At 48.8% G+C, this 14,798-nt stretch overlaps 2 protein-coding genes across 2 annotated transcripts in view; one reads left to right on the top strand and one right to left on the bottom strand.

The window, feature by feature from the left end:
* The window catches only part of si:ch211-14c7.2 (uncharacterized), a 90,382-nt gene that overhangs the window by 70,953 nt on the left and 4,631 nt on the right, over positions 1-14,798 (bottom strand). The window lies entirely within an intron of this gene.
* The window catches only part of prss16 (serine protease 16), a 30,114-nt gene continuing 19,230 nt past the window's right edge, over positions 3,915-14,798 (top strand). Inside the window, 4 exon segments of the mRNA XM_063059992.1 lie at positions 3,915-4,132; positions 4,134-4,209; positions 9,643-9,830; positions 14,628-14,727. Of these exon segments, the coding sequence (XP_062916062.1) occupies positions 4,037-4,132; positions 4,134-4,209; positions 9,643-9,830; positions 14,628-14,727 (460 nt within the window). The 5' untranslated portion in view covers positions 3,915-4,036.

Raw genomic sequence — 14,798 nt, 5'->3', positions numbered from 1 at the left:
GAGGCAGCCATTTTGTGAAGCTGTTCTGCATCCTCCATTTTGTGAACTGGAGTTGCTTGGCTGGATCATTGCTTTAGAGTAGACACAATGATGCTCCAGGTAATCTGCTGGATGAGAGATCATTTCTAAATAAGTTATTTGTGAGGTGTTCTTTGGTCAGATATGACATGCAGGTTTGTGAATTGGGGTGGGGTGGGGGGTTCTGTACCTGCCCAGATTGATTCAAGCTAGTTTGGTAACTGATTTAGAAAGACGTATTAATGACCAGTTATTGCTTGAGGGAGAAGGGCAATAAATGGATGCTGGACTGGACGAGAGCCAATAGGGCTAGTCCGATGACCCATAGCCAATAACACTGACGTGCAACATTTGAACTGGAAAGGAATGAATATAAAAGATGCAAAATTAGTGACAACTCTGCAACCACCAGAGGCCAACCATCGCGGATGTGGAGTACATCATGGACACGTGGAGAACGGAGTGGGACCTCGAGGAACACTTGGCCAGCAGAGACCCTTTTTTACCGGTGTTACATTTCTATTGTTTGACTGTTCATGCAGAGTCAGGAAAAACATTAGGACAATAAAGGTACCTGTCGGTAATTATAGATTCTCTCTGTGCCTCCCTGATCGTTATTACTAAGGGGTAGATCCTTGTAACTGAGGCATAGAATAATACAGCACAGAAACAGGACATTTGGCCCAACTCACCCACATTGGCTAATATTCTCACCTAAGCTAATCACATTTCTCTGGGTTTGGCTGATATCCATCTGAAGCATGAGTGAGTGAGGCCTCGGCCGGTCAGTCGACAGTGGCTGTTATAATTTAGCTCTCTAGATACGCAAAGCCTGGGCAGTACGATATGGAGAGCAAGCTGTTGTCTGTGTAGCAAGCTCCCCCTCTCCACGCAACAGATGAACCCAAAGGAACGGCAGAGACCGATTGTGGTTTGGTACCAGCAGCATCGTAGGAGTTGCCAGTCAGCGTTAAACTCGATGTAGGACAGCCTTAAGGACTCCAGCTCCACACTTTTCCCTTTGAGTTTATTTTCAAAGCATTCCCCATGAGTGGGTAGAGCCGCAAGCAGCAGAGGTTTGAGATCAGAGTTTTCCTTCTCCTAGATCGGCTGCCAACCACTGCTGATGTGCCCCTCTGCCCAAAATGACTGGTGTTAAGGAGCCAGTAACCTGCCTTTGCCCCGTCTCCTGTCAGTAGAAACCGTTCTGTTAGGCTTCGTAGCTAAGCCACACGTGAAGGCCAGGAGCTGGACTTGGTTGTCAGAGGCTATTTGAGGTGCACACCATTGGGAGCATTTAATAGGTAGTGGGAGCTTGTCCCCATTACCACCCCCGGCTATAACTATCTTAAGGAATCATGAAGCATGAAAGAGTTTTAGTATAAACAAGAGATCCTGCAGATACAGGAAATCATGAGTTCCTCACACACACACAACATGCTGGAGGAACTCAGCAAGTTAAGCAGCATCTTTTTGGTGGGGGGGAGAAATAGTCAATGGTTAGGGCTGAGATGTCGGGTCTCAGTCTGAAAAAGCGACTGTTTATTTCCCTCCATAGAAAGAGTCTTTTAAATATTAAGCAACACACAAAATGCTGGGGGAACTCAGCAGGTCAGGCAGCATCTATGGCAAAGAGTAAACAGTTGACGTTTTGGGCCGAGACCCTTCAGAACTGAGAAGGAAGAGGGAAGATGTCTGAATAAAGTGTTGGGGGGAGGGTTGATTCCTCTTGTCTTTCCCCTTCCTTTCCAGTCCTGAAGAAGGGTCTTGGCCCCAAATGTCAACTGTTTGTTCTTCTCCATAGACGTGGCCGGGATTGCTGAGTTCCTCCAGCGTTTTGTGTGTTGCTTTGGATTTCCAGCATCTGCAGACTTTCTGGTGTTTGTCTTTTAAATATTGTATTTTGAATCTACCCCTCAGATTGTTGTACATCTCCCTTCATGTAGAAAGCTCCTGCTCCCTGATCATGTCTATTGCTTCAGGTTCCTGCAACTTCAAGTTCCTGGGAGTCAATCTTTCTGACGCTCTAACCTGAGCCCAACATATCAACGCAGCTACAAAGACACAACAGTGGCTATACTTCATTTGGAATTTGAGGAGATTTGGCGAGTCACCAAAGATGCTCTCAAATTTCTACAGACGTATTGTAGAGAGCATTCTACCTGGCTGCATCACCGTCTGGTATGGGGGGAAGGGGCAACCATGCTCAGATCCAATTAAGCTGCGGAAAGTTGTAAATTTAGTCAGCTCCATCATGGGCACGAGCCTCCGTAGTGTCCAGGAAATCTTCAAGGAACGGTGCTTCAGAAAGCTGGTGTCCAACATTAAGGACCCCCATCACCCGGGACGTGCCTTCTTCTCATTGTTACCATCAGGGAGGAGGTACAGAAACCTGAAGGCACACACTCAGTGATTCAGGAACAGCTTCTTCCCCTCTGCTATCAGATTTCTGAATGGACATTGAACCCATGAACATTACCTCACTATTTAACACTCACAACACGCTGGAGGAACTCAGCAGGTTGGGCAGCATTCGTGGAAAAGATCGTCAACTTTTCGGGCCGGAACCCTTCGTCAGGACAGTAGAGGGAAGGGGCAGAGGCCCTATAAAGAAGGTGGGGGGAGGGTGGAAAGGAGAAGGTTGGTAGGTTCCAGGTGAAAAACCAGTAAGGGAAAAGATAAAGGGGTGGGGGAGGGGAAGCAGGGAGGTGATAGGCAGGAAAGGTGAAGAAGGAATAGGGGAAAACACCAGGAATTCTGCAGATGCTGGAAATTCAAGCAACATACATCAAAGTTGCTGGTGAACGCAGCAGGCCAAGCAGCATCTATAGGAAGAGGCGCAGTCGACGTTTCAGGCCGAGACCCTGAACGAAGGGTCTCGGCCTGAAATGTCGACTGCGCCTCTTCCTATAGATGCTGCTTGGCCTGCTGCGTTCACCAGCAACTTTGATGTATATAGGGGAAAACACAATGGGTAGTAGAAGGAGGCGGAACCATGAGGCAGGTGATAGGTAGCTGGGGGAGGGGGCAGAGTGAAATAGTGATAGGGGAAGGGAATTACCGGAAGTTGGAGAATTCTATGTTCATACCAAGGGGCTGGAGACTACCTAGATGGTATATGAGGTGAAGCTCCTCCAACCTGAGAGTTCCACCTCCTTCTACTACCCATTGTGTTTCCCCCTATTCCTTCTTCACCCTTCCTGCCTATCACCTCCCTGCCTCCCCTCCCTCACCCCTTTATCTTTCTCCTTACTGGTTTTTCACCTGGAACCTACCAGCTTTCTCCTTCCCACCCTCCCCCTACCTTCTTTATAGGGCCTCTGCCCCTTCCCTCTACAGTCCTGACGAAGGGTTCCGGCCTGAAACGTTGACTGATCTTTTCATAGTCATACTTCATTGATCCCGAGGGAAACTGGTTTTTGTTACAGTTGCACCATAAATAATTAAATAGTAATAAAACCATAAATAATTAAATAGTAATATGTAAATTATGCCAGGAAATAAGTCCAAGACCAGCCTATTGGCTCAGAGTGTCTGACCCTCCAAGGGAGGAGTTGTAAAGTTTGATGGCCACAGGTAGGACTGACTTCCTATGATGCTCTGTATTGCATCTCGGTGGAATGAGTCTCTGGCTGAATGTACTCCTGTGCCCACCCAGTCCATTATGTAGTGGATGGGAGACATTGTCCAAGATGGCATGCAGCTCCGCGGATGCTGCCTGACCTGCTGAGTTCCTCCAGCGTGTTGTGAGTGTTGCTTTGACCCCAGCGTCTGCAGAGTATTTTGTGTTTACCTCACTATTTAAATTTGTTTTCACTAGTTATTTCTATTTAACTAAAACTATTTTATATATAGTTACTGCAATTAGTTCTATTTGTCACTCTATTGTCATTTATTTCACGGTACTGCTACTGCAAAGTTATGCTAAACCTGATTCCAAATGAACCGTTCGCGCATAAAATCTGCCCGGCAATTAAGAGCCAATGAGCAATTAGGAAGAGGGTTGGATTCGTAACCAATGGAATTGGAGCGTGGGCGGGACTTGGGGGGCCGCCCCGCTTCGCATCACATGAGCGGGTTTCGGGTTCCGGGTTTCAGGTGCCGGTCTGTCGGCGTTGGGGGTGAGGATGGTGTCGCTTGCGCTGCTTTTCGTGCTTTTGTCCGGGCTCGGCTTGGAGCTGGCACTCGGAGGTAAGAGGCTGCAGCGGGCCGGGTGTAGCTGTGGGTTTTCCCGGGTGAGGTCTGTGCCAAGGATCCTGAGAACAAGTGAGAGCAAAGTTAAGCTTACTTGCTGGAAGTTTGAACTGCTGCGGCAGGACCTAGGAGGGTGAAACAGTTACCGTTCCCTGTCAGTGAGCTGTAATGAGTCAATGGTTTGGCGATTGGGGTGGTCGAGGGGAAATTCAGCTCAGATTTGGCCCATCTGCCCTCCATTTACATCAATTCCGTTTGTTTCAAAATTCTCCCAACTTTTTCATCCCTGAGATTCTGCCACTGACCTACGCATTAGGGGCAATTAGCGGCGGCCAGTTAATCCACTGACCCCTCCACCTCGCTGGGATGTGGGGAGGATGCCCAGCTCGTTACGGGGCGAATGTGTGAACTCCACACACCAGCCGCCACCGAACCCGAGTCTCCGGGGCTGTGAGGCGGGGGGCCTCCACAAGTTGCGTCACTGGGTTTGCTGAGGGATGGTCCGGGGCAGCGGGCAGGGGTTTGGGCTCCTGTGAATGTGGGAGTGGGGGAAATGGGCCGGGTTCCCAGGTCTCCGTTATACGGATTTTGGGGGACGGGGTGAAAGCTTAGAAGCCAGCTTCGAATTTTACAATCAGCTCTCAGAAGTAAAGGCGTAAAAATGCTCTCTAGGTAACCCCCACAAAAGTTGCTGTGTTGATCTAAAGTTTGGAGTTTCTGTGCCGAGTCAATCACGTGATCGGGAGGTACCGCAGTCGGAGTCTCGGGACCCGTCTCTGTGTTTAGAAAATTGGGGTCCAGCGGACCAATCAGAGTTGTCGGATCAGCTTTGCGGGTTCACTAGAAGTTTGTTTTCAAATCGTTCACCGGAATTTTTTTTTATATATGGTAAACGTGCGAATGGAACCGCGGAGTATCCGTCAAACAGGTCACCCCCTCGATTCATAGATGGGCGCTGGGGAATGGGAGGTGGAATTGAAGTGGGTGGCCGCTGGGAGAGCCCGCGTAGGCGCCCGGCGAAGCGGTCTCCCAATCCACGACATGTCCACCCATGTCCAACCCTACTGGCGTGACTAGGCCACACTCAGATTGGGGGAGCAACGCCTGAATGGTGGCCGATTAGGAAAAGGGGAGGTGCAACGAGACCTGGGTGTCATTATACACCGGTCATTGAAAGTGGGCATGCAGGTACAGCAGGCGGTGAAAAAGGCGAATGGTATGCTGGCATTTATAGCGAGAGGATTCGAGTACAGGAGCAGTGAGGTACTACTGCAGTTGTACAAGGCCTTGGTGAGACCACACCTGGAGTATTGTGTGCAGTTTTGGTCCCCTAATCTCAGGAAAGACATCCTTGCCATAGAGGGAGTACAAAGAAGGTTCACCAGATTGATTCCTGGGATGGCAGGGCTTTAATATGGTGAAAAACTGGATCAACTAGGCTTATACTCATTGGAATTTAGAAGATTGAGGGGGGATCTGATTGAAATGTATAAAATCCTAAAGGGATTGGACAGGCTAGATGCAGGAAGATTGTTCCCGATGTTAGGGAAGTCCAGAACGAGGGGTCACAGTTTGAGGATAAAGGGGAAGCCTTTTAGGACCGAGATGAGGAAAAACTTCTTCACACAGAGAGTGGTGAATCTGTGGAATTCTCTGCCACAGGAAACAGTTGAGGCCAGTTCATTGGCTATACTTAAGAAGGAGTTAGGTATGGCCCTTGTGGCTAAAGGGATCAGGGGGTATTGAGGGAAGGCTGGTACAGGGTTCTGTGTTGGATGATCAGCCATGATCGTACTGAATGGCGGTGCAGGCTCGAAGGGCCAAATGGCCTACCCCTGCACCTATTTTCTATGTTTCTATGTATTCTGTCTGGGTAGCCTCCAACCTGATGGCATGACCATTGATTTCTGGAACTTCTGGTTAACCCCCCCCCCCTTCTCTATTCCCCATCCCCCTTCTTCCCCCCCCCATCTGCTTACCTGGCCATCACCTCCTTCTGGGGCTCTCCCCCCCTTTTCTTTCTTCCCTGGTCGTCTGTCCTCTCCTATCAGATTCTCCCTTCTCCAGCCCTGTATCTCTTTCACCAATCAACTTCCAAACTCCTTACTTCACCCCTCCCAGTTCCACCTGTCACCTTCTGTTTCTCCTCTCCCCCCACCTCCCCACTCTGACTCCTCACTTTTTTTTCTCCAGTCCTGATGAAGGGTCTCGGCCCGAAACGTCGACTGTACTCTTTTCCATAGATGCTGCCTGGCCTGCTGAGTTCCTCCACCATTTTGTGTGTGTGTTGCTTGGATTTCCAGTGTCTGCAGAATCTCTCTCATCTTTGCACAAACCACCGGAGGAGCTCAGCAGGTCAGGCAGCATCTATGGGAGTGAATTTCAGGCCGAGACCCTCCTTCAGGACTGGGAAGGGGGAAGATGCCAGAATAAAAAGGTGTGAGGAGCTAATTTTAAGGTGGTGGAGATCTCTGGAGTCAGTTGTGCTTTCTGTTCCACTGAGATGCCAGGAGAATGCTGCCTGTGTGAAGGTTTGGTCTCCTGGCTGAGACCATGAGGTGAAGAGCTGGGGGTTTAAACATTCCTGCTGGGTTCTGGCATTGTCCCTGGCCTTTCAATCACCTGATGCTACCCTGCTTGATCGCACTGCCATTTGTGGAGCTTACTGTGCACAAATCGTTGACCCCCGAACATTAGAAATCTTTACAGCCAATGAACTGCCCTTAAGAATGCACACGGTTAGGTTTGATGCGGGGTCTTGGCCCGAAATGTTGGCTCTTTATTCCTCTCTGTAGATGCTGCCCGACCTGCAGAGTTCTTCCAGCATTTTGTGTGCTGAAGATCTCCAGCACCTGCAGAATCGCTTGTGTTCGGAATGCCCAAGGTGCTATAGGAATGCACGGTTATTAATGAAGTCAAAGAATCCTCTGCCCTGACCTGGGGAGGGGGGGGGTTCACGTGGCTTTAGGTCTGCTGTGTTTCGTGGGGGTGACCTTTGCTGGATGGGTTTGCAGATTCCCTGGATTGCTGGGATCAGCACCGGCCCGAGCGGCGTGTCCCCTCCTAACCCTGGGCATGGGACTCTCTCCGAGAAGGAAGAGGCCTTTTCAAGGTTGGGGAGCCTGGAGCTGGTGTAGATTGGTTGGGGGGGTGGGGGAGGACAGTGGGATGTGGTCTGTCACTTTCCCTTGGCTGCCCGGGGATGAGATCACGAGGGTCAGAGCCTCGGACTGGGAACTGGGCTTGGTACTGCTCTGCCATGCTCACCGGCAAGTCTCAGCTGGCCTGGCTTGAGATGCTGTCTTGTGTTTGCCTGCCTGCACAGACTTGTTGGGGATCTAGAGAGGTGAGGGTGGGAGTGTAGCTGCTTCCTTCATCCAATCCCCAGCACGTCCTTCCTCCCCTCCTTTAACAACTTAAGCATTTTGGAAACCAAACTTATTTCCTTACCGAACACAACAAAACGCTGGAGGAACCATTTCCAGGAAGAGTAAACTGCCGCCATTTTGGGCCGAGGCCCTTCTTCACGACTGAGAGGGAAGATGGAAGGTGCTAGAATGAAAAAGGTGGCAGGGTTGGAGGTGGGGGAGAGGCTAGCAGGAAGGTGATAGGAGAAGCCAGCTGGGTGGGAAAGGTCAAGGGCTGGAGAAGGAAGAATCTGATAGGAGAGGAGAGTGACCAATAGGAGAAAGGGAAGGAGGAGGGGACCTGGGAGAAGTGATAGGCAGGTGAGAAGAGGTGAAAGGTCAGAGCTGGGAATAGAGGAAGAGGGTCGGGGGGGCGGGAGAGAATTTTCTTCACCGGAAAGAGATCGATATTCGTACCATCCGGTTGGAGGGTATCAGGCGGAATACAAGGTGTTGCTCCTCTACCCTGAGGGTGGCCTCTTCCTTGCACGAGAGGAGGCCACGGATCGACCAGTTCGAATGGGAGTGCGGATTGGAATTAGAATGCTTGGCCCTCAGGAAATGCGGAGCAGCTCGACGAAGCGGCCCCCCAATTTACGAGGGGTCTCACCAACGCAGAGGAGGCCACACCGGGAGCACCGCACGCAGTAGGGCGACCCCAGCAGATTTGCGGAGGTGTTCCAAAAAGCGCCTCTCTCCCCCTCCCTCCCACCCACCCCCGATTTATGACAGGTCTAATCTCTTGTCTGTTTCCGTACTTCCTTGGTTTGGGACTCCCTCTGGCCATGTCTGAGATTCTGTTAAAGCAAGCAATTGTGGCCTCAGTGGTCAGGCTGCCGGAATCCCGTGACAGCCAGCCTGGAGTTCCTGGAAGTGACTCGCGTCAGCAACTCTGTTGTGGTGAAGAGTACACTGTTTCTGCTGCTGACTCGGTCGTTCCAGGAAATGACCCAGTCAGCATCTCGGCTGTGGAGAGTGTATCGAAGGGCAGGGTTTTGGCGGGGGGGGGGGTGGTTGGTGAAAGAGCAGTGCGGTAGTGGTAGGGGATTCTATAATTCGAGGAGCAGGAAGCTGATCCTGCCGACGTGAAGTAGACGCCCAGGTGCCAGGGTTGGGGATGTCTCAGATCGGGTCCGTGGTTTTCAAAGGATGGGTTACACCTGAACTCGAGAGGAACCGATATCCTTGTGATGCTGTGAGGAAAGACAGGCAGACAGATGATGGGGGAAACATTGCAGTCAGTGAGATGAGTTGAAGTGTAAACTGGGGGCCAGAATTGAGAAGGGCGACGAAAACAGGACTGAAGATGTTGTAACACACATCAAAGTTGCTGGTGAACGCAGCAGGCCAGGCAGCATCTCTTGGAAGAGGTACAGTTGACGTTTTGGGCCGAGACCCTTTGTCAGGACTAACTGAAAGAAGAGCTTCACTCTCCAATACTACTAAAAAGGAAAAATTATAGATGCAACACACAAACCTGGCAGCAATCGGCGAAACTTCCAGCACCAACCTTTGCACCTCAAAATAGCCAGGAAAACTCCGTTTTGAAACGAAACTGCATCATGACAAATACACAGCGTAACGGAGTAACTAACGAAGCAAACAACAACTCAACTGAAACTAACTGCGTCACCAGGGTTTCCCTTTATATACCTGTAGAGAGCAGATCATCATGTGACGTCACACTGGTGGGAAAATTGCATCATGTGACCTCCACAAGACCATTACATCATACTCGTAAGACAAGATAGCCACGGGGTATGTAACACTAAAAATGCTGGAAATGCTCGGCAGGTCTGGCAGCATCTGTGGAGAGAGAAGCGAGGTTAATTTTTCTCAGGGTCGAGAAGTAGTCAGAATAAACCCAAATAAAGAACCTGACAAAGGGGCGTGCACCTGAATCGCAAGTTAGTTCCACCACGGATGCTGCCTGACCTGCATATTCTTTCCGGCATTTTCTGTCAGATTTCCAGCGCGCAGTTTTTTTTTTGATTTTGTTAACCTCTGTCGCTGACTTTCTAAGGGCGGAACATGTGGCTGATCAAGCAGAAGGTTCTGGAGTCCCGGGAGCAGAGAGCCCAGAAGTATCTGCTGGAGAGGTGGAAGTCCTTGGCGGCCATGGGCAGCGGTGACCGTCTGGAGCCCAGTGAGGAGTTCTTCCAGCAACCACTAGATCATTTCAACAGGCAGAATAATGCCACTTACAAGCAGGTGGGTGGGGTCGGGATGTGCTCTGCGCTCCTGTTTTGCTACTTGGCCCTGCTCCCGGTTACTGACGCTGAAAGCAGCCATTCAGCTGAAATGGTCTCTTAAGCTGAGTTACGCCCTCTCTCACTCCAAGTGAAGAAGTCCCTTGCTGAATTTCCTATTAACTCTATCTCTGGCCTTTCATTTCCACGGTCACTTCGAAAATCAGCTTTGAATACCAGCGTCTTGCTTTTTTCACCGATTAACTGGACTCCCACTCGTTCCTCAGACACAGTTTATTTACTTGTGCACAAGGAGAGCAGCGTTGTCCCCATCACCCACACTGTTCTGACGTCTGAGCAGAGAAATGACATCCTTATACAGAATTCTGTAGTTGGATACAGATATTGACCTTGTTCAAGTACCTTATTTGCATTATTTATCACACTACAATAATACAGTGTGGGCAGTGGCCTAGTGGTTAAGGCACTGGACCGAGCCCCAGCCAAGGCAGCGTGTTGTGTCCTTGAGCAAGGCACTTAACCACACATTGCTCTGCGACGACACCGGTGCCAAGCTGTATGGGTCCTAATGTTCTTCCCTTGGACAACATCGGTGTCGTGGAGAGGGGAGACTTGCAGCATGGGCAACTGCTGGCCTTCCATACAACCTTGCCCAGGCCTGCGCCCTGGAGAGTGAAAACTTTCCAGGAGCAGATCCGTGGTCTTGCAAGACTAACGGATGCCTTTAATTTAATTTAACAATAATACAGGTAGAATAGTCAGAAGGATCTTTATATTATTAGTAAAGTAACTGACTAACAGCAATTGAACTGACCCTATAAGAGTCTTCGGTTGATCACTTTCAAAAAAGCCAAATTAAATCCACTGTGATTCAGTGTTTGTAAAACAATGAAAACTTCCAAGGGGGATGAATACTTTCTATAGGCACTGTGTATATGCTATGTATATACACACATACGTATACATGCGCTTTAATTCAGTTTTTATTATTATGTAGTGAAATTATATAGTGGATACTATAGAGAGTGCAGAGGAGATTTACAAGGATGTGGCCTGGATTGGGGAGCATGCCTTATGAGAATAGGTTGAGTGAACTCGGCCTTTTCTCCTTGGAGCGACGGAGGATGAGAGGTGACCTGACATGGCTCCAGGGTGACCAGGAATGGGAGCTCAACGTTCAGGGATATTCAATATTCAGGAGGGATAGACATGAAGGAAGGGGAGGTGGGGTGGCGTTGCTGGTTAAAGAAGAGATTAATGCAATAGAAAGGAAGGACATAAGCCGGGAAGATGTGGAATCGATATGGGTAGAGCTGCGTAACACTAAGGGGCAGAAGACGCTGGTGGGAGTTGTGTACAGGCCACCTAATAGTAGTAGTGAGGTCGGAGATGGTATTAAACAGGAAATTAGAAATGTGTGCAATAAAGAAACAGCAGTTATACTGGGTGACTTCAATCTACATGTAGACTGGGTGAACCAAATTGGTAAAGGTGCTGAGGAAGAGGATTTCTTGGAATGTATGCGGGATGGTTTTTTGAACCAACATGTTGAGGAACCAACTAGAGAGCAGGCTATTCTGGACTGGGTTTTGAGCAATGAGGAAGGGTTAATTAGCGATCTTGTCGTGAGAGGCCCCTTGGGTAAGAGTGACCATAATATGGTGGAATTCTTCATTAAGATGGAGAGTGACATAGTTAATTCAGAAACAAAGGTTCTGAACTTAAAGAGGGGTAACTTTGAAGGTATGAGACGTGAATTAGCTAAGATAGACTGGCAAATGACACTTAAAGGATTGACGGTGGATATGCAATGGCAAGCATTTAAAGGTTGCATGGATGAACTACAACAATTGTTCATCCCAGTTTGGCAAAAGAATAAATCAAGGAAGGTAGTGCACCCGTGGCTGAGAAGAGAAATTAGGGATAGTATCAATTCCAAAGAAGAAGCATACAAATTAGCCAGAGAAAGTGGCTCACCTGAGGACTGGGAGAAATTCAGAGTTCAGCAGAGGAGGACAAAGGGCTTAATTAGGAAGGGGAAAAAAGATTATGAGAGAAAACTGGCAGGGAACATAAAAACGGACTGTAAAAGCTTTTATGGATATGTAAAAAGGAAAAGACTGGTAAAGACAAATGTAGGTCCCCTGCAGACAGAAACAGGTGAATTGATTATGGGGAGCAAGGACATGGCAGACCAATTGAATAATTACTTTGGTTCTGTCCTCGCTAAGGAGGACATAAATAATCTTCCAGAAATAGTAAGGGACAGAGGGTCCAGTGAGATGGAGGAACTGAGCGAAATACATGTTAGTAGGGAAGTGGTGTTAGGTAAATTGAAGGGATTGAAGGCAGATAAATCCCCAGGGCCAGATGGTCTGCATCCTAGAGTGCTTAAGGAAGTAGCCCAAGAAATAGTGGATGCATTAGTGATAATTTTTCAAAACTCGTTAGATTCTGGACTAGTTCCTGAGGATTGGAGGGTGGCTAATGTAACCCCACTTTTTAAAAAAGGAGGGAGAGAGAAACCGGGGAATTATAGACCGGTTAGCCTAACGTCGGTGGTGAGGAAACTGCTGGAGTCAGTTATCAAGGATGTGATAACAGCACATTTGGAAAGCAGTGAAATCATCGGACAAAGTCAGCATGGATTTGTGAAAGGAAAATCATGTCTGACGAATCTCATAGAATTTTTTGAGGATGTAACTAGTAGAGTGGATAGGGGAGAACCAGTGGATGTGGTATATTTGGATTTTCAAAAGGCTTTTGACAAGGTCCCACACAGGAGATTAGTGTGCAAACTTAAAGCACACGGTATTGGGGGTAAGGTATTGGTGTGGGTGGAGAATTGGTTAGCAGACAGGAAGCAAAGAGTGGGAATAAATGGGACCTTTTCAGAATGGCAGGTGGTGACTAGTGGGGTACTGCAAGGCTCAGTGCTGGGACCCCAGTTGTTTACAATATATATTAATGACTTGGATGAGGGAATTTAATGCAGCATCTCCAAGTTTGCGGATGACACGAAGCTGGGTGGCAGTGTTAGCAGTCAGGAGGATGCAGGGTGACTTGGATAGGTTGGGTGAGTGGGCAAATTCATGGCATATGCAATTTAATGTGGATAAATGTGAAGTTATCCACTTTGGTGGCAAAAATAGGAAAACAGATTATTATCTGAATGGTGGCCGATTAGGAAAAGGGGAGGTGCAACGAGACCTGGGTGTCATTATACACCAGTCATTGAAAGTGGGCATGCAGGTACAGCAGGCGGTGAAAAAGGCGAATGGTATGCTGGCATTTATAGCGAGAGGATTCGAGTACAGGAGCAGGGAGGTACTACTGCAGTTGTACAAGGCCTTGGTGAGACCACACCTGGAGTATTGTGTGCAGTTTTGGTCCCCTAATCTGAGGAAAGACATCTTTGCCATAGAGGGAGTACAAAGAAGGTTCACCAGATTGATTCCTGGGATGGCAGGACTTTCATATGAAGAAAGACTGGATGAACTGGGCTTGTACTTGTTGGAATTTAGAAGATTGAGGGGGGATCTGATTGAAACGTATAAGATCCTAAAGGGATTGGACAGGCTAGATGCAGGAAGATTGTTCCCGATGTTGGGGAAGTCCAGAACAAGGGGTCACGGTTTGAGGATAAAGGGGAAGCCTTTTAGGACCGAGATTAGGAAAAACTTCTTCACACAGAGAGTGGTGAATCTGTGGAATTCTCTGCCACAGGAAACAGTTGAGGCCAGTTCATTGGCTATATTTAAGAGGGAGTTAGATATGGCCCTTGTGGCTACGGAGGTCAGGGGGTATGGAGGGAAGGCTGGGGCGGGGTTCTGAGTTGGATGATCAGCCATGATCATAATAAATGGCGGTGCAGGCTCAAAGGGCCGAATGGCCTACTCCTGCACCTATTTTCTATGTTTCTATAAGATGATGAGAGGCATTGATCGTGTGGATAGTCAGAGGCTTTCTCCCAGGGCTGAAATGGCTAACGCGAGGGGGCAAAGTTTTAAGGTGCTTGGAAGTAGGTACAGAGGGGATGTCAGGGTTAAGTTTTTTCACACAGAGTGGTGGGTGTGTGGAATGCACTGCCGGCGAAGGTGGTGGAGGCCGATACAATAGGGTCTTTTTAAGAGGCTCTTGGATAGGTACATGGAGCTTAGAAAAATAGAGGGCTTTGCAGTAGGGAAATTCTAGGCAGCTTCTAGAATAGGTTACATGGTCGGCACAACATTGTGGGCCGAAGGGCCTGTAATGTGCTGTAGATTTCTATGTTAAATGTACTGCTGCTTGTCAACATGTTTGTGACATCTGCGGGTGATACTTAACCTGATTATGACCCCTCCAAGGTGTCACTTCTCTGGGCTGACTACGCACCATCTGTGAGCTATCCTTGCCTGGACATTGTCTTAACCCTCGCCTTGCTGCAACTAACACACTCCCATTCCAACAACGATTCTATTGTTTCTCTGTCCTGCTGTGAATGCCTGCCAGGCAACGAATCTCAGGGTGGTACACATTGATGATAAATTTACTTTGTCACTTTCTAAGTTTAAACACTGTCTGAAGGGCTCTCTTTAGCTAGTTCCTTTCTGGAGGTCTGACTTGATAAATTGTTCCCAAGTAAACTTTGCTTGTCGACTGCTGTAGCTTCCTCAGCGTCACTCTGAACGGGGCAGCTGGAGGGGGGTTTTTGCGTCGACCTTGTGCCCCGCTGTAGTCGCCGAGCACACTTCTTGGGGGGCGGGGGGGGGGTCCTGCGTTGGAAGTGGCCTTTAACTGCTGTACCTTCGCCCCACAGAGATACTGGGTGAACGCGGAGCTGTGGGAGCCAGAAGAGGGTCCGGTGTTCCTGTATATTGGCGGCGAGGGGTCCCTGTCGGCCTACTCTGTCTTGGCAGGTACGCTTCTGCGTGAGTAGGTGGGTTGAGAGGATTTTTGCTGCCCCTCGCGATCGGACCACCTCCTCAGC

Source organism: Mobula hypostoma, chromosome 10, assembly GCF_963921235.1.
Source record: "Mobula hypostoma chromosome 10, sMobHyp1.1, whole genome shotgun sequence".
NCBI lineage: Eukaryota > Metazoa > Chordata > Chondrichthyes > Myliobatiformes > Myliobatidae > Mobula > Mobula hypostoma.
Note: the sequence above shows the minus strand (reverse complement) of the source record. Positions and strands in the feature narration are given on the sequence as shown.